The sequence below is a fragment of the Helobdella robusta genome (genome assembly GCF_000326865.2).
Source record: "Helobdella robusta unplaced genomic scaffold HELROscaffold_68, whole genome shotgun sequence".
NCBI classification, from domain to species: Eukaryota; Metazoa; Annelida; class Clitellata; order Rhynchobdellida; family Glossiphoniidae; genus Helobdella; species Helobdella robusta.
In genome coordinates, this window is record NW_008705387.1 from 700,397 (window position 1) to 723,485 (window position 23,089).

The 23,089-nt window shown below is 32.3% G+C and overlaps 4 protein-coding genes across 4 annotated transcripts in view; 2 read left to right on the top strand and 2 right to left on the bottom strand.

Moving 5' to 3' along the window:
- The window catches only part of HELRODRAFT_89193 (hypothetical protein), a gene marked incomplete at both ends in the record, with an annotated part of 28,684 nt that extends 18,786 nt beyond the window's left edge, over positions 1–9,898 (top strand). The window contains 7 exons of the mRNA XM_009030395.1: positions 3,725–3,877; positions 4,165–4,261; positions 4,454–4,526; positions 5,619–5,780; positions 8,772–8,909; positions 9,356–9,444; positions 9,791–9,898. Coding sequence (XP_009028643.1) covers positions 3,725–3,877; positions 4,165–4,261; positions 4,454–4,526; positions 5,619–5,780; positions 8,772–8,909; positions 9,356–9,444; positions 9,791–9,898 — 820 coding nt within the window. The remainder of the gene's footprint in view (positions 1–3,724; positions 3,878–4,164; positions 4,262–4,453; positions 4,527–5,618; positions 5,781–8,771; positions 8,910–9,355; positions 9,445–9,790) is intronic.
- Positions 9,899–14,422: 4,524 nt separating this feature from the next.
- On the bottom strand, positions 14,423–16,165 carry HELRODRAFT_181187 (hypothetical protein; the record flags this gene model as incomplete). The annotated part of the gene is made up of 2 exons (XM_009030446.1): positions 14,423–14,626; positions 16,037–16,165. 2 exons carry the CDS (start codon positions 16,163–16,165, stop codon positions 14,423–14,425), a joined length of 333 nt encoding a protein of 110 aa, XP_009028694.1.
- A 1,214-nt stretch (positions 16,166–17,379) lies between these two features.
- HELRODRAFT_181188 (hypothetical protein) lies at positions 17,380–19,355 on the top strand (the record flags this gene model as incomplete). Its single annotated transcript, XM_009030447.1, has 4 exons — positions 17,380–17,442; positions 17,704–17,855; positions 18,130–18,244; positions 19,317–19,355. 4 exons carry the CDS (start codon positions 17,380–17,382, stop codon positions 19,353–19,355), a joined length of 369 nt encoding a protein of 122 aa, XP_009028695.1.
- A 772-nt stretch (positions 19,356–20,127) lies between these two features.
- Positions 20,128–21,793, bottom strand: HELRODRAFT_181189 (hypothetical protein; the record flags this gene model as incomplete). Its single annotated transcript, XM_009030448.1, has 4 exons — positions 20,128–20,349; positions 21,173–21,354; positions 21,404–21,484; positions 21,694–21,793. The coding sequence occupies 4 exons, from the start codon at positions 21,791–21,793 to the stop codon at positions 20,128–20,130; spliced, it is 585 nt and encodes a 194-aa protein (XP_009028696.1).
- Between the last annotated feature and the right edge of the window lie 1,296 nt (positions 21,794–23,089).

Consider the following 23,089-nt stretch of genomic DNA (forward strand, 5'->3'; position numbering starts at 1 on the left):
TTGCACTGGCTCGGACAGATCAGTGCAGAGAGTGGCTCACTAAAAGCAAAGGTGTACAAATGAAACATCTGTGTCGTATAGCAAAACAAGCAAAACGTACGAAAAAAGACATAGTTGGTGCCTCATGTATCAAAAACGACAAAAATGAGATGGTTCTTGAACAAGATGAGATCAAGTTACAGTGGAGAGAAAGAATACTTCAACCGTCTGTTAAACGAAACAAATCCCATCAATGTTTACTTTGACGCTCCACCCATCGAAGGTCCGATTTCAGACATCACTGTAGAGGAGCTTACAGAAGCTCTGAAAGCTATGAAGGATGGAAAGGTAGCAGGGCCCTCTGGACTCACAAATGACATTATCAAAGCATCTGGTACTGCAGGTATCCAAACGTTACTACAACTTTGCCGTGAAATCTGGAGAAATTGCTCCATGCCGACTGAATGGAACTATAGCATGACAGTCCTGCTATACAAAGGCAAAGGTGATTCATTGAACTGTTCATCATATCGGGGTATACCTCTGTTAGAACACTCCCTGAAAATTGTCGAAAAAATCATTGAGAGAAGATTAACGTCGTGCATCACAATCGGAAATTATCAATTTAGTTTCCTGGCGGGGAAATCAACAATTGATGCAATTCACATCCTTCGGCAACTGCAAGAGAAATACCTCGCAAAGCATCAACAGCTATCACACATTTTTGTAGACCTTGAAAAAGCATTTGAGTGAGTCCCCGTGAAGCAAGCAGATGGAGTCTTTTCGACAACTCATTCCAGAATATCTTGTTCGACTTGTGATGGATATGTATACGAATACTAAGACTCTTGTCAGCACAACGGTTGGAAACACAGATGCATTTGACATCGGCGTTGGAGTTCACCAAGGCTCGATTCTCAGTCCACTGTTATTTATAATCTAGTATATGCTGATGATATCATTTTAACAGCCACGTCTGAGCAGAATGCAGGACGGATGTTTGAAGATTGGAACACCAGACTCGCCGATCATGGATTCAAAGTCAACATCAGCAAAACCAAAGCAATGAACACTGGTGAACCCATTCAATCCACAGTTACTGGACGATGGCCCTGTTCTGTTTGTAAAGCTGGTGTTGGTAACAATTCAATCAAGTGTCAGCAGTGTAACCAGTGGTGTCACAAACGTTGTTCAAAAATAATTGGTACTTTATCTAAAGTGTCCAATTTTGTTTGTCCTGCTTGCATCAATCCACAACAACAAATTCGAAATAGCAATGTTTTTGAAGCCATTATGATAGAGAAAGTCACATCGTTTCAATATCTAGGGGATGTTCTGGATTGTACTAGAACAGCTGAAGCTGCCGTTCGAGCACGCATACGTGCAGCCTGGAATAAATGGCATCTCCTATATATATATATATATATATATATAAATATATGTATATATATATATGTATATATATATATATATGCGTGTGTGTGAGTGTGTGTGTGTGTGTTTAAAAAATATATATGCTTAACTTATGTTTGCAAGAGGGATTATTTCCGAATAAATGTAAGCACGCAGTTATTAAACCTGTCTTGAAGAAAACGAAAGATGATAGGAATGAAATGAAAAGTTACAGATCCATATCAAACATTTGCTTTGTTTACAAAGTTATTGAACGAGTTGTTGCCAGTCCGCTACTGAGTTATCTACACAAAAATAGCTTAATACCAGAATTTCAATCTGGATATAAACGTTATCACTCAACTGAAACAGCACTGCTGTATGTTACGTCTGAGTTGTTTAATGCTATTGATAAACAATATGTTTCTTGCTTACATTCTTGGACATGAGTGCTGCCTTCGATTGCGTAGACCATCAAATCCTGATGAATCGCCTACAATATGATTACGGAGTTACTGGAGTTGTAGCTAATTGGTTCAATTCGTACTTGTTTGAAAAAACTCAGCAGGTTTTTTCGGGAACAAATTATCTGGTATTGAAGCAATGTCATCTGGTGTACCACAAGGCTCAGTCCTGGAACCTATTTTGTTTGTACTGCACACTGCTGAAGTATATGAAGTAATAGAATCATTTGGATTTTCATATCATGCGTACGCTGATGGATGACATCCAAATAATAGTTAGCAGTGAACCAGAACTGTTTAAAAGTTGAAAATCTCATTGAATGCTTGACTAAAATAGGCACATGGATGTCAAGAAATTGTCTCAAATTGAATCAAGAGAAAACTCAATTTTTATCAGTCGGTACATGGCAACAGCTTTCTAAAATTAATATTAATTCAGTCAAAATTGATAATAATGAAATACAATTCTGTGAAAATGCAACAAACCTAGGATGTATTTTTGAAGATTATCTTTCAAGGATCATATAAAAACCATATCTAAATCATGTTCTTATCAGCTTTGCCAGTTATACCGCGTTTGAAAATCTTTACATCAAACAACTATGCAAACACTAGTTCATGCGTTTGTTCATTCAACGGTTAGACTACTGTAATGGCTTGTTTAATGGATTACCAGAGAGATCTATTGCTTTTCTTCAATCGATACTGAATAGAGCTGCAAAAAATAACTGTTGGACGTAGAAAGTATGACCATGTGACACCCATTTTAAGAGACCTACATTGGCTAACAGTGAAAAAAAGAATCAACTATAAGATTTGTGTGACTATGTATAAGGCTATGAACGGGTTGTTACCAGTATATCTAGTAAATAAAATCTTAAAAAAAACCAGCTTCTTCAACAGGTGTAAAATTGAGATCAGACTATGCCAACCTACTGGCAGTGACAACAACTCAACTACAAATTGCAACTAGAAATATTGCCGTGTCAGGACCAATTGCCTGGAACAGTCTTCCGCAATCGCTCAGAATGCCTGGACTAAAGATGATTTTAAGAGGAACTTAAAAACATTTATTTTGATATAGAAATACTTTATCGATTTGTACTTTATTGACCTTCACTGATTTCATTTATAATAAAGAGCGCTCTCGAGAAATTTTAATTTTATAATGCGCTTAATAAATTGTTGATGATAATAATAATAATAATAACAATATATATATATATATATATTGGATTAAGACTATAAGAAATTCAATTACTGAGGAAAATCACAACGTGTTCCGCGTTAGTTAATTTCCTGCTTAATTTTTCGATTTTTCTTACGTTAGATCGTAAAACATTGTCAAGTTTCTTGAGTTCAAAACCCAAATATTTATTTACTTTACTGTAAGCATGGTAGAACAAAAAAGCATTTTTCGATATTCCTATACCATCTTCGGTGTTCGAATTGATACATTGTGGTGTATATATCCGAATGCTCAGGTGTATATATCCTCTGCCTCTACAATGTTAATTCTTTGTTTGTTTAAAGTGAATACTTGGTGGTCATTTAATTAGTTATTACGATCTTCAACTTTGTGCAGTGTGACACTTTTACGTGTCATCATCTCCTCTGTTTCTGGTATGTGGGAAGGATTCCATGCACGTTCTTGTATATTTATTATCGGGTGTCCTTGTTCTATAAGTATTGACTCAGCTAATCGTGAATTATATTAGTTATTATTGTAATGCAGGATTTCAACATTGTGGTCCAAGATTTGCTTAATAATTTTAGTTTTGTGTTTCTCTTTCATGTGAATCTTTATAACGCCTGTTTGTACGTGATACAGTTAATTTATAATTATAGATACAAAAGAATTTTTGTTGGAAATAAACATTTGTTCGTAGGTACTTTGTGGGCATGTGTGGAGATGGTGCGAATGATTGTGGAGCCTTGAAGACTGCCCATGCTGGAATCTCCCTTTCAGAGGCGGAGGCGTCCGTTGCCTCTCCATTCACTTCCAAGCAAGCCAACATATCATGTGTCTTAAATGTCATGAGGTTCGTAATGTACTACTTGAATTCAATTATCCAATATGTTTCTCGTCATTTAGTTATGGAAACACATTTTTATTTTATTTTTGATGATGATGATGCATGAAAAACATTTTCATTAAGGTATTTTATTTGCACCGCACCATTTGAAAGAATCAGTGCTTGTGAACCGAACCATTGTGTTACTTTTTTTTATATTTTCATGTACATATCTTTATTTGTTGTATTTCATTTCACGCTCTACTGCATTTTTGCTGCGAATTGTTCCAAACGACTGATTATGTTCTCACCAGGGAAGGTCGAGCAGCCTTAGTGACGTCATTCGGAACGTTCAAATTCATGGCTGGTTACAGTTTAACGCAGTTTTTGTCCGTTTGTCTTCTCTACTGGGTAATTATATTGAATTTTGCAAACTGTTTTCAAGATACATTTTCGATGCTCGAAATTTAGTATCTTTTAAAAATTCATTTATGAATAATTCTATTAGAGTTTTTAGTTATACTGACTTTCTGATTATTACTTTTAAGTCGCTTACAAAAAACATTTGGATTATTTCCGTGTGTTTTATAATTTTTTTTTCAGATTGGCGCTAATTTCACTGATTTTGCTTTTCTGTATATTGATCTAGTTCTGTTGACAAGTCTTGGGCTAACCTGTAAGAACTTGAAATAAATTACCTTATTCCTTATATTAGTTATTTTGTTATTGTGTGTTTTTTAAATTTATACTTTAATCAGTTGTAGAAGTGTTTTATTACCAATAATTTTTTTATATTTTATCAATTTAATCATCATTTAATTTGATCATCGGTCCTGGGCATGACATAAAACTTCATCCACGAAGATCGATTGATTGATATTTTAATCAATTTAATTGATTGTTCATTCGTGTTTAAAATTGACGATGAGCTAGTTGGTGCAAGATTTCAGATGTTCAAACATTGTGAATTGCACTACATAAAATGTCTTGCTGTTCGTTATAATTTTCCTTAGTAGTAGGGTTGCAATTTGGAATTTATTTTAGTTGATAAAATGACACTCTTCATAAATGTCGTTAAATTGAAGATTCCTTCCTGCTCACTCCCCTCACACCATACTCTATTTTGTTATAATTTGCCATCAAGATTTTTACATATCATTCGATTCGGTGCCTCAAAAGCTGTCCTACTACACGTCTCTAAATTATTACAAATTTATATTTTTTACACTTTTCTGCCAAGTGTTTTTAATAAATTTAAATCATATTGTCCTCTTTATCGCTTGTCTCTTCTCACTCGTGAGTTTTTAAATTACTTGTATCAGCTGTTGTTAAAAGTTTTGATTTTTTCCTACACGAACTTTAATTTACTAACAGCATTGTTTTGGTTGACTGAATAACAAATTATCATTTTGGAACATGGTTTTCAAATTACCTTTACGTTTTACACTTGCTTGCAGCGAAGTTTAGAAAATGTATATCTTATAATAATTTGTCTTCTGAACATCTGCGGACACTTTCTAAGCCATTACAATTATCCTTCCAGACAAACTCTACGACATTTGCACAAGACTTTAGTTTAGGCATAGTGAACTAAAGAATGAAGAAAAACATTTTTTATACTGCATAACTGGATGAACAACTAAATATTAATAATTAAGTATACTAATTACTTTTTAAGTCGAGGCTTCTATTTATGCTGAGAAGTAAGAAAAGTCTTCATTATTTAATGCTATTTGTTTTATTAACGTTATTTGATGTATTTATAAAGTTTCCTATACTGCTTCTCATTGGAATCTTGGCAAGAAACCACCTTCAGTCACCCTCATAGCAGCTCCACCAATTCTTTCCGTCATATTTCAACTCGTCGTCAATCTCTCCTTCCAGTTCCTTCTCTGGCGGTTTGCGAGCAATCAGCCGTGGTCAGTAGTTCGTTGCATTATTTGTTATATTTATTTTTTGAATTTAATAATACAAACAATTTTTTTATTATTTATTATTCAAAAATCCTGGAAATAAAAATTTATTTTAAATACTCTCATGAAACCGTGAAAATTATTCTTAGACATCATGGTTTAAAATATTTTATTATAGTTTTTAATGACTCAGATCAGTTCATGAGGGTTACATTCGCCTGATAAATTTTTCGTCCGATCTGTTTTTGCCAGATTTTTGAAATTCGGTGGACGTTAGTTATATTATAAAAAAAATGCATTTATCAGATAGATTTGGATTTATCTTTACAAAAATTTCTAAAACACGATGACATTGCAGTGTTTAGTACCAACCGATAAAAAAGTCGTTATACCATCATAATCACCACTACCATCATCACTTTACCATTATATTCTATTTATCCACACATTATTACAAACTCGCACGAATCATCACAAGACACATCTACTGTCCACTTTTAAAATTATTACAATCTACAAAAACGATAACTATAAAATTTATCAGCAAATTTAACACACACGCACGCACACACACACATACATGATGTATATTATATACATATATATATATATTTACATTTTTTTAGTCGAGCGAGCATTGAATGTTAACGGTTAAAAGTGAAAAAATGAGCTTGAGCACAAAGCAAGAAAATTAAAACATTTTTACCATTTTAATTCAACACAAAGTAACTTTTTCAAAACAATTTTCCACGGAATTCATTATTGATACATTTTCCTTTAGAACGAATTTTGAAAAATTTTAATTATAAATCTTCTTTTTTTTAATTAATTAATTAACTCATTTGAGACCGCACCTATTTCTAATGATCAAAAACTAACACACTGCATTTACAAACTTTTATTATACTCAAAAAAAAAATTAAACTAAAAAAATAAAATGTTCATCATATTTCACTGATTAAGATAACAAAAAGGCTGATTACATTGGTGCAAGAGATGTTCCAACTGTTTAGAGTTGACACCTCTCGATGACGGAGTTCCCGAAGAAATAAATGAATAAATATATGTACATAAGTTTTATATAGCGCTATGTGTGTGTGTGTGTGTGTGACCGCAACTGTGGTGTAGTGGTTAGAGCGTTGGTCAATGACGTTCATGTCATCGGGCTCGAAACCAGATTATGCCATATGTCCAAGGTTATCATATCAGTGTATATGATGCGGGATTTGCGCGTTCACTTGTGCATGTCGTTTGGATAGTACCGTTGAACGTTAAGGAAATGGCGCTTTGTAAAATTTGAAATGAAATGTTGTGTGTGGGCAAAATGTGCATTACGTATATAAGTTTCTATCTTAATTTCAAAACGTTTGGTTGAATAAAAGAGGCCACAAAAATAGAATGAGAAACACTATTTTATTTAATTTTGTTAACAAAAACATTATTACAATATTTTGCAATAGTTTCTAAAAGAATTATTTTTGCTTAAAAGTGTACTCTTGATTTGATGTTGCAACAGGAGGTCATGAAATTGAGAACAACTGTATTTTAAATTTTCACAAATTCGCAGCTCAGCTCTCCGTACACTTAGAGAAAGACGATTTCGTTCTTTTGTCCACGCAGAAATCATAACGCTAAATGTTCATTCACACGAAGCATTAGAAACTGGTATAGAAAATACAAAAGAAGTTAAAACTCATTTCTGCAATTTTTGTCCTTAAGTTTGATAGAGTATTCTTTCCATTTGTCAACCACGTTTTCATGTTTCTGGACTAACAGTGTTTGAACGCTGCTCAACGCACAAAAATCATCGTTAGTTAGGTTTGTCAAGATCAATGTTTATTTCCAAATTTTCTACAAGTTTCTGGAAAGAAGGCTACTTTACAGGATCTTTCAACATTAAAATACTTATTGATTGAAATATAGAACATTCTTAATCACACCGTCTGTCGAGATAAATTAAATATTTGCCGTAGAACTGATCAAAATCGTTTTTGAAAATGATTATTTTTTTTTATGTATGGAAGATCTTCAAAAAGTTTCTTTGCAGCAGCTGTTCCGAAACCAAACAGGGATGTGCAATTAACTCAAGCCAACAATATTAATTTTTTTTAAATTGCAATTTCGTTATGACTGGCTTGCGCTCCAGCATTATTTTTATTTTACATATTTTTTCAAAAATATGATTGCTGCAAAATTCCGGGATGTTTTCGAGATTTGTAAAAAACTTTCGGGAGACGGGAGTTGAGGTTCGATTCCCGGAGTCTCCGGGTCATTCCTGAGGTGGCAACTGTTGAACTGTGCATACTGTAGAAGGCCGTAATATTAAATACAGAAATGCTCTTTATGTAACTATTTTTTTATCGAAAAGTTAGTTTGGTAACTAAAGCACCAAATGTTAATGTGAAGAGTCATTTTTCCTTGTCAAAATATATGTGTTAATGACACAACACACACACACACACAGCGTACCTGATTATGCAGTAAAATCGCGTATCGCACACGTTACATAATATGCGGAGATCATTTTGCATTAAATCAGATCACTCCAAAGTAAAAACCAGCTGACTTTGAAACCATTACACCATCATCAAGCCGTCTATAATTAAATCGATTACTTCAGCAAGTGGTCTGAACCTGTTTAAATACGAGGCATCACAAAAATAGCTAATATCGATTGAGTCGTTCATGGGGCCAAGAAGCACTAAGACCAACATATTACAGTCGAAACAAATATATTAAGGGATTATGTCAGAAATATTTGAGGCTGCTTGTAGGCGAGAAGACTTGTACAAAACATTTATGTACAGCACATGCTAACCTTTCCTTCTACAACTTTTTAAAATTTTTTCATATCTTTAGAGTTAATGAATGTACTGTTAAAATTTAGTCATGGTAAAATGATTTAACGCTTAGTTGGTTAAACAGCTGACGTTCATTATTTTTATAACTATCAATAATGTAAACGGATTTAGTAATTTGTTTAATAAATTAATTGAACAGGTTTGAAGCATTTGTTGACCACAACGACCGTAACTACCGGTGTCATGAAGTGACGCTCATATTCGCCATATCATCATTTCAGTACATCACCATGTCCATCGTCTTCACAAAAGGATCTCCACATCGCAGAAATATCTTTTCAAACTGTGAATTTTTAATTGTCTACATTTTCGTTAAATATTCGCTATTGTAGGATATTAAAATTTGATTAAGTCTGAACCATTAACACTTCAGTCTTTTAAATTTGCAAAGAAAAAATGATATTTGCATGTAACAGATAAGTTCAGCAGACGTTCATCAGCTCTTTCATATAAATTTTAAAATGCCTTTATTTTAATTATTAGTCATAGGTTTGGATGGTTTGGTTGGTTGTTTGACTGGCTGGTTGGTTGATAGGTTGTTTGATTAGCCAATTGGTTTGTTGGTAAGTAGGCTGATTAGCTGATTGGTTGGTTGGTAGGTAGGCTGATTAGCTGATTGGTTGACTTCTTGGCTGGCTGGCTGATTCAATGATTCTTTTGCTTAGTTACTGTTAAATGATAGAAGAATTGAAGGTTGAAATCTTACATTTTATTTTATTGAATTTCAACAGATGTTTTCTTAGTGGACATTATTGTGTGTTTTGTGCTCTCAGCCTATTTGACTCTTTGTCCTTTTCCGTGGCTGCAAAAAGTTTTGGAAGTAAGTACTGTAGATTTTTATTCACCGATTTTACATAAATTTACGTTTATCTGTGGAAGTGTGGATCATTTGTGAACTTTATATTTTTAACTTTTCAACATTTCTCATTTTAATTTGGTGGCATTCATGCTGAAAACTCAGTTTTTGCTGAAGTTATGATTATTATGGCTGGCAGATTAGATTAATTTGCTAGGCATCCTTTTTTGTCAATGTTTTAAAATAATTTTCAACCTTCTTGCAATATTGAGTCCCTTCTAATTGAACCCACCATCAAAAAATTTATTAACTGAATTTGAAAAAAATTATAAAAAATGTTTTATAAACATTTCGTTTAATATATTTGCAGCTTTCCTTGTCACCTTCTTTCATTTTTAGAGTATTAATCGTTGCAACAGCAATTTTGAACTTCATGATCAGTTTCATCGTTGAAGTAATCTTTCATTTTCTTCATTGATTTTCTTTTTTGTACAATTTTTTAATTTAGAAACATTTTTAATCTGAAGCATTATAATCCAAAAATACAGTCGTACCTAGTTGATTTGTTGCTCGAGAAGTTTTGTGCTGAATTGTGTCATTCAAAAGCATCAACAAATATGCAAACGTACATGACTGTTGATGACGAGATAACATTCGCCCCTTCAAGAAGTTCTACTCTTACGGAAATCCTCCAGATAAGCGAGAGCACGAAAACTGATGACCAGATTGAGTCGTCTGCATTTTCATCGGCTGGAGATAATTTGATGAAAAATATTGTCAGTCCCGATTCGAAATCATTTGCAACTAAATTTGCTGACGATGACGCAATCAAACTGAATTTGGCCAACGCTGATATAATCACTCAACTTTGAAGCTCTGATTTGTTGAATAATTCTACAGATTAATTTAGGAAAATAAAACTTTTTAATTATATTTATTTAGCCTGTTTGTATTTTTCTAAAATTCTTTTAGTCACATTCCCAAAAAATGAACTCTCCTTTTAAGAAGTATTCAAATTTTGGTTTTTACATCCTTTGCTTAATATTTTATCGTTTTAATATTATTTTAACATCACGTTTATATTGATTCATTTGAAATTTTGTTTATATAATTTTGAGTGTGCCTAAAGCTTGTTGTCTTGCTCGGATGAACAACGCTAATTAAAATTATTAAATCAATAATGGGTTTTGTAAAGAAATATGGTCAACACTCTTAGTGAAGAAGGAAGGTCTTATATTTATTTCTGTTTCTTATTTCCGTGCTGTCAGGGTTGGATGAAAAAATTTTCCGACTTCGGCTCCTCGTTTGAAAATTGACCGATTCCAACCCTGATAGAAATATTCGACTCGGTGTTACTTACCATTCAAGTTTTTGTTCTACAAAAAGATGATCATGATATAATTTTCTTGCTCGTGGCTGTGCCAAAAGGACGCTTTTTTGCTATCTCGCAAGTATGCAAATTTCATAGCTAAAGTATTTCAAAACAGCACCAAATTTAGAAACATTTCTACATTTTCTGTGTTCGTAAAAATGTTTGACTTAAATGATTTTGTTTTAATTAACGCTGTGTTGTGATTTTAAAAATTTGGAAAATATATTAAAACATGAAGGGACACAAAAATTTCACAAATACTTTTAAGACAATAAAAATAGGAAACAGTTAATACAAATTTTAGTTTAGTTCAGCATCATAAAACAATTAAACACCTAAACAATTAAAGGTACGAATTAACACATTACAATTTTAAGAAATTGAATCAAAACGATCATTTCATGAAATATAGCTTGTTCATTTTGGAGTATAGAGCGATAAAAATTTTTGTACATTTGATATAACAGTTTAAATAAACGGTTTGATAGAGTTTTATGAAAAAAAAGCTCAAATAATTTGAACGCAATTAATAATAGCATCCTTCCATCGAGCTTAGATGTGAACGACGCCAGTTTCCAGCGAATGAGTTTGACTGGCTCAGCTGACATTACAGTGTGAGGTGTTTTCCAAAATTACCAACAGCTAGCGAATAAAAAATATTCCACGTATATGAGCCTGGTATTTAAGACATTTTTTTCTCTAACATGTTAAAATTGAAAATAGCTGAACCATGCAATTCGTAACATCTTTTATCAGTATTAAAAGTTGATTGCCTATTGCCACACACGTTAGGTGTATCTTGTACGAAACACGAACTTGAAATTTTTACTAAAAATTAATTTTACCGAAGCTTTTATTTAATATAAAATTGAAAAGGGCCTCTGTTCACAAAATGACAGAACATTGTTTTAGTGTCCTCAAAAGTGCCATCTAAATAAAAAAAATGTATTCAAAACCAACAAAATCAAACTCATCATAGGCAAACCAAATGCAAAAGCGAGATATTAAAAAAAATCTGTAAAGCACTCATAATTAATGATATACACAATCAGTCACAACTACAGTCATGAAACAATTTAAAAAAAGTAAATTTTTAATCAATAATGCAATTGTAGCTGCAGAATTATTAACCTGAAAAAACTTAACATCGTTTGGAATCTTCTTTCTAGATGCAATACATTTGGATTATTTACTTTAGGGTTTGAACTTTTTTAAAAGTTATTGGATTGATTCCATTTTTGCTGCGACATAGATACGATATATTGATGTATGATGGGTTTTATATCGGATATTGGTATTGGAATTTTTGATATTGGAAGAGAGTGTGCCAGGCTGGCAGCCTGGTGTGTTTTTTCGTTGTCCAAAATTCCAATGTGGCTTGGACTCCAAACCAATTTTATTGAATTATTATTTAATATTATGTTGTGAATTTTGTTTTTAAATGTGATGTCAAATTGGTTTGCTGCTGTTTATGATCATTGTGTTTTTGATTGTTGCATTTTTATACATGAGTGCGGCGTTTGATTTTGTTGATCATGGTTTTTAGATTAACAAACTTGTTATCGTTTTAGGTTGTCAAGTATGGGAATGAAATATTTTGAGTAATCTTTAGTTGGTCGTGTCCGGCAGTTTGTTTTAATGAAATTAAATCTGCAGTTGGTGCTTCTCAGAGTTTTGTTGGGTCATTTGTTGTATACAGCTGAGGTAGTCAGATGTTGTTGCAAATTTGGTTTTAACTTTTGTGTTTTGCTGATGGCATAAAGATTATTGTTAGCGATTCACTTATATTGTTTGAAAATTTTAATGAAAAGTTGGTTTATTGTTTGCCTGAGATTGATGATTGGATGGCGCAGAATGGTGTTTTTGAAATAAACTGTTGTCATCTGGCTGGAGATTTGTGTGACGTGTTTGATTCTAATTTAACAAAGCAGATGTAAGATGCATGTTGAGAATGTAGTGCCTGAATGTTTCAACGTTTAAAAAATTAGGAGTTGTTAAAATGCAGCTGGATAAGTCTACACTTTTATTTTGTATATTATTTTATTTATTCTAAGATGGACTAATGCCATAGTTTTTGTTTCTGGTAGATTGATACCAATTCTTAAATTAATTCAGAATTGGGCTGCCAAATTCTTACTGGCGGCCGTGGTTTGAACATGTCAGTCCTTTATTACGTGAGCCACACTGGTTACCAGTCTCCAAGCGTATCTTGTTTAAATTGTTATCTTGGCTCACAAATTTATAAATGATAATGCTACGTGTCCGTCCCGTTCAAGTTATAAATGCATCGCTAAGACAGTTTCGTTGCATCATTGTACGTACATTGCGTTCTAAGGAGATGAATTTTTTATTTATTCCTCAAAAATGTTTGTCTGATGACAAACAAAGTTTTGCTATTGTCAATCCACAGTTTTGAAATGAACTTTCGCATTTTTAGAAAGCCTGGACTAAACAGATTTTGTAGAAAAGTGAAAGCTTTTTTGTCATAACTCGCCAGATGGCTTTTCTATCAGAGAATTTTTTCTTGCAACTTGCTTGCGCTTTTGGGTTTTACAAACATTCGATTACAAACAAACATAAGGATAATAATATACATGTGTATATTCTCCATTCAACACATCTCATTTGTGGGGCAAAAACTTTCTCAGATGCGTTAGCCAAGGTTTTGAACTCACTACTGAATAATTTCACGGGTCACTTTTAAAACATCCACAACATGACTATCCAAGCCACAATAACCCACTTACAAATTTGCAACCATACAACACCAACAGCCATACAACACCAACAACCATACAACACAAACAACCATACAACGCAAACAACCAAACAACACCAACACCCATACAACACCAACAACCATACAACACCAACACCCATACAACACCAACAACCATACAACACCAACAACCATACAACACAAACAATAAGGCGTTTAATGCGTACGTGTGCAAAATAAATATTTCCGTTCGAATCGCTAGGTGATATCTTATTGTAATTGGTTGGTACAACTTATCAACAGCAACTAAATTTTGATCACACTTTGTTCAAAATTCATCATCAGCACGTTGAACATCAACGTAGGACGAGATGTATTGGTTCTAGTGAAATAAAATGTATGTGTTTGTTTATTTGTTTGTGCGTTTTTATTCATATATAATTAGCCATGAAACAATCCATTATATAAGCTCTTATTATTTTATTATATCTATTGCAATAGAATTTAATTTGTCATTTTATCATTAATTGGATTTGTCATTTTATTATGAAATTATTCACCTTAAAGATGACATTTTTAGTGTTTTGGAAAATAATAATTATTGCTTTATTAAATTTTGTCTAAAGTTTTTTTCCAAATATATATCCGTAATAATTCTAAACTAATAAATGAATAAATAAATAATAAATAAAGAAACTCCAGATTATTCCATAACATCTAGATATTTTATTTAAAATATCATTTAAATCATCAAATTTAATTGTACTTCATGAACATACTTAAACATGTCAAACCGAAGAGTTATGCTCTGTATTTTAAAGAGATTAATTCAAATTGAATATGAAATTGACGAAACCGTTCGATAAGTAATCATTGTTATCATTTCAAAACCAACGGCGAACGACAAAACGTTATTTCCAGCAAGAGATGATGCTGAAGAGGCATGGCACGTGGGCTTTCTTGAAAACTTGCTTTCCTTTCGGAGCCTTTGGAAATTCCTTGTTCAGCGAGTTTGCATACTTGTTGGAGTCCATGCTGATAGGCTCATTGTTGTTGTACTCAAATGGATAAGAAGAATATAACGGATCTTCGGCATCATTATTTTTGGCGAATCGCTGTTGTTAAAATTAAAGTTTATGTTTTAAAATAAAAATAATCGATAATTATATATATATATATATATATATATATATATATATATTGAAGTTTAGAAATCACACGAGATAAATTTAAATGATTGATTGATTGAACATACTTAAGTATTTAATTTTTTTTTATTTACAGAAAAAACAGGAAAGTATATATTAAAAGCTCCCACAAATTTAAAATCAGAAATCTGGCAGAAATTTCACATGATATTTCAAAAGAAAGAAAATGATAAAGACGAAATTCCTGTAAATTATTATTGCGCTTGTATTAAGTGCAATGAGGTATATCAATTTAGAGATTCGTCAGGTAAAAACATTGGCACTAAAAATCAGCGAGAATACGCCAAACATTGTGCTGCAATCTTGCCGAAGTTATTTCATGACATTTGCAGTGTGATCACTTTACCAGTGTATTTTATTTCAAATATAAGCTTCTATTTTTGAGTTCTGCGTTTTAAATATTATTTGTAAAAGTTTGACTGTTGGTTAAAATTGCGGCACGTGGAGATGCAGGGTTGGGTTGGGTTGAGTTGAGGTTTTGCATTTTCAGGCTGGTTGGGTTCGGTTGGGTCAGTAAAAATGGACCCATGTCCACCTCTGAGATAATATAGTATAATTGTTCAATTGTAAAATGTTGATGCGAGGTTGATGCAATATTTTATAAAATCTGCAGAATAATTAGCTTTTGAAAACAGCTAAAAATTTGGTAACTTACTCTGCCTAATTATATAAGCTATGGGGGTTGAATGAATTGTTTTTATGCAAATTCGAAGAAATTCAAAATTCATTTCCAACAATCAAAACTGTGTTTGAAATTTCTCAAAAAAAAACTCCATCCAGTTGATTTAAAAAAAAATCCAAGTTGGATTGGACAATTTGTCTCACGTTTCACAGAACCTTCAAAAATTTCGCCCATGTCAAAAGATTTTTTTGTTCTGCGAACGTTTGTGAAACTTTCGAAAATGCAATTAAAAATTTGTGCTTCCTTAAGAGCTAGTTCGGTTCGGTGGAGAATCCAACCCTCCATCAGACCATGAAAGAATAAAACGCTTAAGAATCTGTTACATATTTCATCATATTTCTACTTTTATGTCATATTTTACTAAATTAAACTATGACAAGAAACTAGAAGAGATTAACGTAAATGCATTTCTCAGTAAAAATCATCAATAACTGAAAACCAAAATGTTGGTATACCTTCCGTGTTTAACTAATTAAATAATAATAACCGAATTTTTTTTTAAAAGGATCGTTTTACATTAAAAAAAATGTTTGAATTACTAAAAAGAAACAATTTGTGGAATTGCTCGTCAATAACTTCAAAAAGCAAAGCTAATTAATTAATTAATTAATCGATACAAAATGATTTAGACTTACTTTGCTGTGAGTTTTTGGGAAGATGTAATTTTTGGAGATGAGACTTCTTCTTCTTGGAGGCAGGGCCGACGCGAGAAGCAGAAGGAGAGTAGCCGACATGGCGAGCAGCAAAAACGTGACGTTCTTCATTTCAATCCCTTTTATCTTAATACTATCTTTTATTTTCACTAATACCAGCAATAGACAATAATAATGAGAAATCTTTTTGATATAGTTTCGGGTAGTTGTTTGAAATGTTATTTTTCAATTTAAATTAAACGACGTGCAATGAACCAACGTACGTGTTACTTTGTTGGATCACACGATGCACTGCTGGTATTTAAACACTTTCATGTAGGCGCAAACCTGTATACATGTCTCATACAGATATATATAAAGATACATGTACATTTATATAGATATATATGTCTCATATATATATCTACATAGATATATATGTCTCATATATATATATATATATATATATATATGTCTCATATATATATATAATTATATATGTATATACATATATATAAAATTAAATATATATACATATATATATATATATATGTATGTGTGTGTGTGTATGTGTGTGTGTGTAACGATTTCTAAATGATTCAACTATGTTTCACGATATTTTAACATTACTGTAGAAGATAAAGTGCTACCATAATGATGACATGACAGGCAGGCACACACACGCACGCACGGATAATAATTAAAAAAGACCCATTATCATACTACATTAAATTAATCGGTTGCTAATATCGTTTAATTTTAATTGTCGTTTAAATTCACTTTGCAAGTCTAAATGACATCCATTATCTATTTTGAATTTATGACTTTTTAATATTCAGTTTGTTGAAAAACGTTTGCAAATCAGGTAAGACTTAATATTAGTTGCATGTATTACTTATGAGAGACTGCCGAACAAATGTATTATATATGAATATATATATATTTATATATATATATATATATATATATATATTTGGGTGGTTCAGACTGTCGTATATGCAGTTATTAAGAAATATCACCGCAGTTTCCGTTTTGTTGAGTTTGTAACTAAGTTTATTATTAATTTGAATAAATTGAATAATATTGATAAACTTAAATTTACAAAATTGAAAAACTTAGCTACAAACTCAACAATGCGGAAAATGCTGTGATATATATATATATATATATATATATATAGAGAGAGAGAGAGAGAGAGAGAGAAAAAATTTTGGTTCAGACTGTCATATATACAGTTATAAAAAAATATCACCGCATTTTCCGCCTTGTTGAGTTTGTAAGCTACAACGAGTTTGATACAAATTGATACACTCACCAACGATTTAACTTTTGATGATGATTTGAACATGACGTTAATCTGGGGGAGCATTAGCCTAGAGATTAACGACGTCAGTGAAGATGATTTTAATGTTAGTATTCTTTCAGGACAGGAATTGGTGACAGACGATGGTTAAAGCTTTGAGATAACCCTTCCACACGCACGTGGAATGAAAGCTTGGTTCTCGTCTGCCTGGATGATGATTTCAATGACGGCTTTATTGCTGATGAGGATGAGATTTGCATAGATGGTCACCAGAAAAAATGCCAACGACGATTCTGGCAACATGCATCAGAGATTTATTATACACCTCGTAAAATCAATAGAAAGATCAAACTTGCTTCATCTGTAGATGAGGTCGAGAAAGAACCACGACGTCTACTATTGGCTAGAGGCGCTGAAACAACGGAAACGTGGCGTGACAGGAAAAGAAATAGCGAAGATTTCAAGAACGAAGATCTGGTCTGATTGCACAACTTACGACCTAGAAAAAGAAAATGCCAGGTGAAACTCTCAAGAAATTGGAAAGATCGGTACAAGATCACTAACAGGATAAATGACGTGATCTACAGGATGATCCTGAAAGGAAACGATCAAAGATGAAAACTGCCCATTTGAATAGATTGTTTCTATTCATTAGAGTAAAGAAGTAATGCCTATGTTAGAGACTAACAGGCTAAGTTGGGGGTAGTGTTATAACCGCGGGAATGATAGAATAGCGCTATATTATTTGTTATTTTAATTATTATTTACCTATGCTATATTTGTGATTTTTGAGGTTTGAAAATTGTGTCTATGCTAACTTGACCATAAATACGACGTGCATAGCCTGGTTAGGGCAGTTGAGTGGTAAAAGTTGCGGTAGAAGTGAGGCTCGATGCAAAGTCGTAAATGTGATTTATGTAGTTATTTGGATTAATTTATTGTTTCTGTTACTGCTGGTAATCAAATAAACGCTCAACAAAGTTTGCGTTTAAAGTAGTTGTGTTCATCTATCGGAACTCTTGAACCTACGGATAAACGAACTCTTGACTCTCGGTGTAAACTACAACACGGTGTTGGAAATATAGAGATTTTAAGCTATAACATAGGTGTTAGTAGTCACAAAGGTCAAGGAATTGTGTGTGAAAGAGAGAGAGAGAAAGGAGAGAGAGAGAGAGAGAGAGAGAGAGAGTGAGAAAGAGACATGTGTTCCTGAATGTGCGTGCGTATGTGTATAAATACATGCATTACATTATTCTTGAAAAATTGACATAGCGCCGAATAATAAAGTTCTCGAAAGCTTCAAACAAATAGATGACATTAACAAACAAAAAAACTTACTGGCATCAAATCAAATCGCATTTTCAAATTATTTTTTTAACATTAAAATACTTTTTTAAAGATTAAAAATTTTTGCCGTTTGATAATGGCTCATCCTATTAATTTTTTATAAAAGGTTCCCTAATTTTGTAAGTCTAGTGATTTGCAATTTTATCAAAACTGTCCATGCTAATGGCATTTTTTAGATTTGCACTGTTCAGTAAATTTATTCAAAACAGGTAAGAATTTCAATTAAAAGATAATTGAGCAACGAATCGGTGGACGATGTTTTTGCATATCAAAATTATGCATTCATTAGAGAGCTACAAATACATGTAGAACAGGACTTTTAAAGCATTAATTTTAAGATGAATTTAATTGGATCAAAATGAAAATGTTAAAGGGTTATACAGTAAAAAGTTGTCAATTTTTAAATAAATTTTGTATTACAGTCTATACCTATAAACGTTTAGGAATTATAGAACGCACTATAATTTAAAATGTCTGCTTTTAATATTTCAACAAAAATATAAATTTAGAAACTTTTTGCTTTATAAACATTTTAAGCATTTGCTTCTGCTGTTGCGCTATGGTAAAGCAATAAGTATCAAAACGAGGTCACAGGCGCTCTGAAACTTCTAAATTTATTTTAAATTCTGCCAGGAGGAATTGCATACAACTGCCAACAACGCCAAAAAGTAAATGAATAAAAGAATGATAAATAAGTAAATGAATAAAAGAATAATAAATAAGTAAATGAATAAAAGAAAGAAAGAAAGAATGAATGAATGAATTGATAAAAAATAGATACAAAAGCATCAAACGATACCATATTATTTATTTTTGCAAATTCGACCATGGGATAAATAATATCCCAAGGCCAACAAACTTAGCTCATCAGTCAATTTTTTCAGACAAACCTGTCATTAAATCCACTTTCAACTTTTTAAACGAAAGGAAAAGAATTATTAAAACGATTGAAACCAGAAAAACAAAAATAGTAAAATGAAAATTAACGTAAAAGTGTCTATTATAGAAAAAGCGATAAGATTAAGACATTTTATAGGTTGATGTTGGTGGATGTTATGTTGGTGGATGTTATGTTGGTTGATGGCGGTTGGTGGTTGATGTTGGCTGTACTCGTACTGGCCAACCGTTCCTGCAGTAGCGGGTCGGCAAATTTCTCCCAGATTATTCTGGAATTATATTGAAAGATTGAAAACTCATAAAAACAGTATAGGGTCCTTAATTGCGAATGAAGTTGTAATTAATAACGCCAAGGACAAAGCCAATATTTTTGCCAGTAATTTTGCATCTGGTTTTATTGAAGATGTAGCATTGAATGAAGACTTTTTTTCTGGGAGTCAATCCGGTTGATTGCCAAATGGAGGATTTTTTTGGTTGATGTTTCATTGGATATCAAAAAGATAAAGTTAAAGGGCGGCGTGATGGTCTAATGGTTAAGGTCGCCGAGTTAGTAACCGGGTTCGAATATGACAAAAAGATCTCCGCCTATCACATGCTTCGTGTGTGATGCGTCGTTTAGTACGTATTCATATACAATGTGTGTGCACTTTGTTGAATCCTTTGAACATTGGAAGAGTGTAATTGACCTTTTTTTAACCTTTACTGGATATTGGTAAATCATCAAGGCTTCACACAGTGTCACCTTTTCTGTGTCTGATTTTTCAGAGATCTATTGAGGAAGGTGTTCTGTCGCGAAATTGAAAGTTAAGTTTAATTATACCTCTATAGAAAAATGGTCGTAGAAATAATGCATCCGATTATAGACCAATCTCTTTAAATTCCATCTGCTGCAAATTGTTGCAATCAATTATTAACAGTGGCGGATCTAGACAACTTTGACGGGAAGGCCAAAATTTTAAAAATGTTTAAAAGTTTAATTTATTTTTTTCAATTTTGGACAGGGGGCCAAGATTTGTGGTATCGTTGCCAAAATTAAGCTGGCGACCTTTTTTAAATATAAAATGGTGTTTATTATGCAAAAGTTGAGTTCTTTTAATAAATATACTGCTCACAACTTGGCGATGGTCTCTCCGGCCTTACCCCAAGATCCGCCACTGAATGTATATGTATAATACATAAACATTCAGTGGCGGATCTTGTACATTCAGTACTGTATTTTAATAGCGTTCTGAAACTCCCCTGATTGTTATCAGATTTTATATCTAATGCACCGTCATCCCGGTGTCCACGCAAAGCAAAATTCTGTCTTTCACAAAGTTTAATAGTTTCAATAATAGTGTTAAGCAATTTTCTGTTTTTCTCTATTTTTGTAAAAAGAGCGGAGTTTATAACTCTAAAACATTAGTTTTATTTTTAATCAAATTCAGAAACATTTCTGATTTTTCTGTAGCCTCTCTATGAAAAGATGTCGCTTGATGACAGCGACGTTGATCTAAAGCTGATTTATTTATAACGATTTAAAGGTGATATAACAAATACTCCGACTGAGCCACATGATGGATGTCGATAAGCATAAAGTACACAAAACTTACAGTATGCTCCTTTTTCAAATCAGAATAAGACAGCCAGGAAAATATATGAAACCAATGGAATTTAAAGAACCGTTTTCTCTTACCTTCCAACACATATGAAAATTTATAATTCTCGTCAGGTTTCCATGGATTTTTCAAAAGATCATATCTTAAATTATTCGAAGTGCCTGGGATTTCTGCAGCTGCATATTGTCTAATATCTAAAGGTGTTGTTTTCTTTGAAAAACTGACATGAATTACCAGTTTTGTCTGAAACATCAGTCATGTCATCGTTTAAATTTAATGAAAGGCCTTCTTCCAAAACATCAGATTCTATAATGGAAAAAAACGTTGAGATTAAATTTTTTAATTTTCCTACCAGACCTGAATAGTTAGTTAACTACAAACTTAATTCAAGTCTAGTCGGGTAATGACTGGTACGCATTAACCCTAACCCAAAAAATGTTTTTATTATTGCTAATTTTTTTAGTTGAAAATACCAAATTATTTCATATGCAATTATTGAAATATCTAGGTATTACCATTAACGGCCTCAACTGTATTGAGATTATCGCACTGCTTCTGTTTTTTTGCCGGAGTCGGTTGAAAAAAGTTTAAAATACTACTTTTTTTAAAAGACATTTTTTTTTAATTTTAAAACGAATTCAAATGCAAACTGATTTTATGAAACACAAAAAAATAATATAAGACGCGCCAAATCGTAAATGGAATAAAATGTGAACTGCGAACAAAACATAAAATTATGATAAGTCTAAAAAGTAAATATAATATTTTTTGATTTACTTTTTGTTGATATTAGTTTTCAATAAAAAAATATACTAAGAAAACATGAATTATTTTTATTTTGTGCCGCAAACACTATTTAAGTTTAAAATATGAATTATATTCTGAAATAAACTTGTATCAAATTTATATAATAAATCAGCGTTATTTTTTGTTGTTGAAAAGTCGATCTCAAAATTTTTTTTTTCCATTCTTTAACGCTTTCTTGAATTGAACTGATGATAACGGGGTGGCATGGCCCCCCGGATCCACCTCCTAAATCCGCCACTGATTATTAAACACCATTTATTAAGCCATTTCTTACAAAATAAGTTTACTGTTAAAGATCACTTTGAATTCTTGCTATCACGTTCAACAGCGCTTTAATTACTAAAATTTGTGGATGTGGTTACAGAAGGTTTAAACTCAGGTCCGGAAACAAACGTGATATATACCGATTTGGAAAAGGCTTTTTTAAAATTTTTCACGAGAAGCTTTTGTTCAAGTTCAAAAGATATGGTGTCAAAACTAAAATGCTGAAATGGATTAATACTTATTTTACCGGTAGATTTTTCGCTATTACAATCGATAAGGAATTTTCTGATCAGCTGTCCGTCACTAGCGGGGTTCCAAATCAATGTTAGGAATCTTAGCAAGAAATTTTATATTTTTATCCGAGAATGTATTTCTTTGTACGTTCAAATCCTTTGTAAGATCACACCTAAAATATGGATTTGAAGTTTGGTTACTTGATAAATTTAAGAAAATTCAAAGAAGAGCAACACGCCTTATTGCTTGGTGCAAAAATCTGCAATATTTTAATAGGTTAAAAAAATTAGGCTTACCATCTTTAACGTAAAAGTGAAAAAAATATGAACTTGTTCTGGTTTATATGATTTCCCATGAAATGTAGCCAGCGTTGATGTGCCCAATTGAAATATGCTCCGTTCGGTAAAACAAGGGGTCACTCATTCAAGCTAGCTCACAAAGATTGCAGATAATTTTTATGGCGTTCGCCGATTTAAGTTCTAGCATTCATTCTATTTTTTTGAATATTTAGATTTGTATTCATTGTGATTGGAATAGCCTGCAAACGTCTGTTGTGGAAGCTCAAAGTGTTGAACGGCTCAGGACCATGTTGGACAATTTTTATGG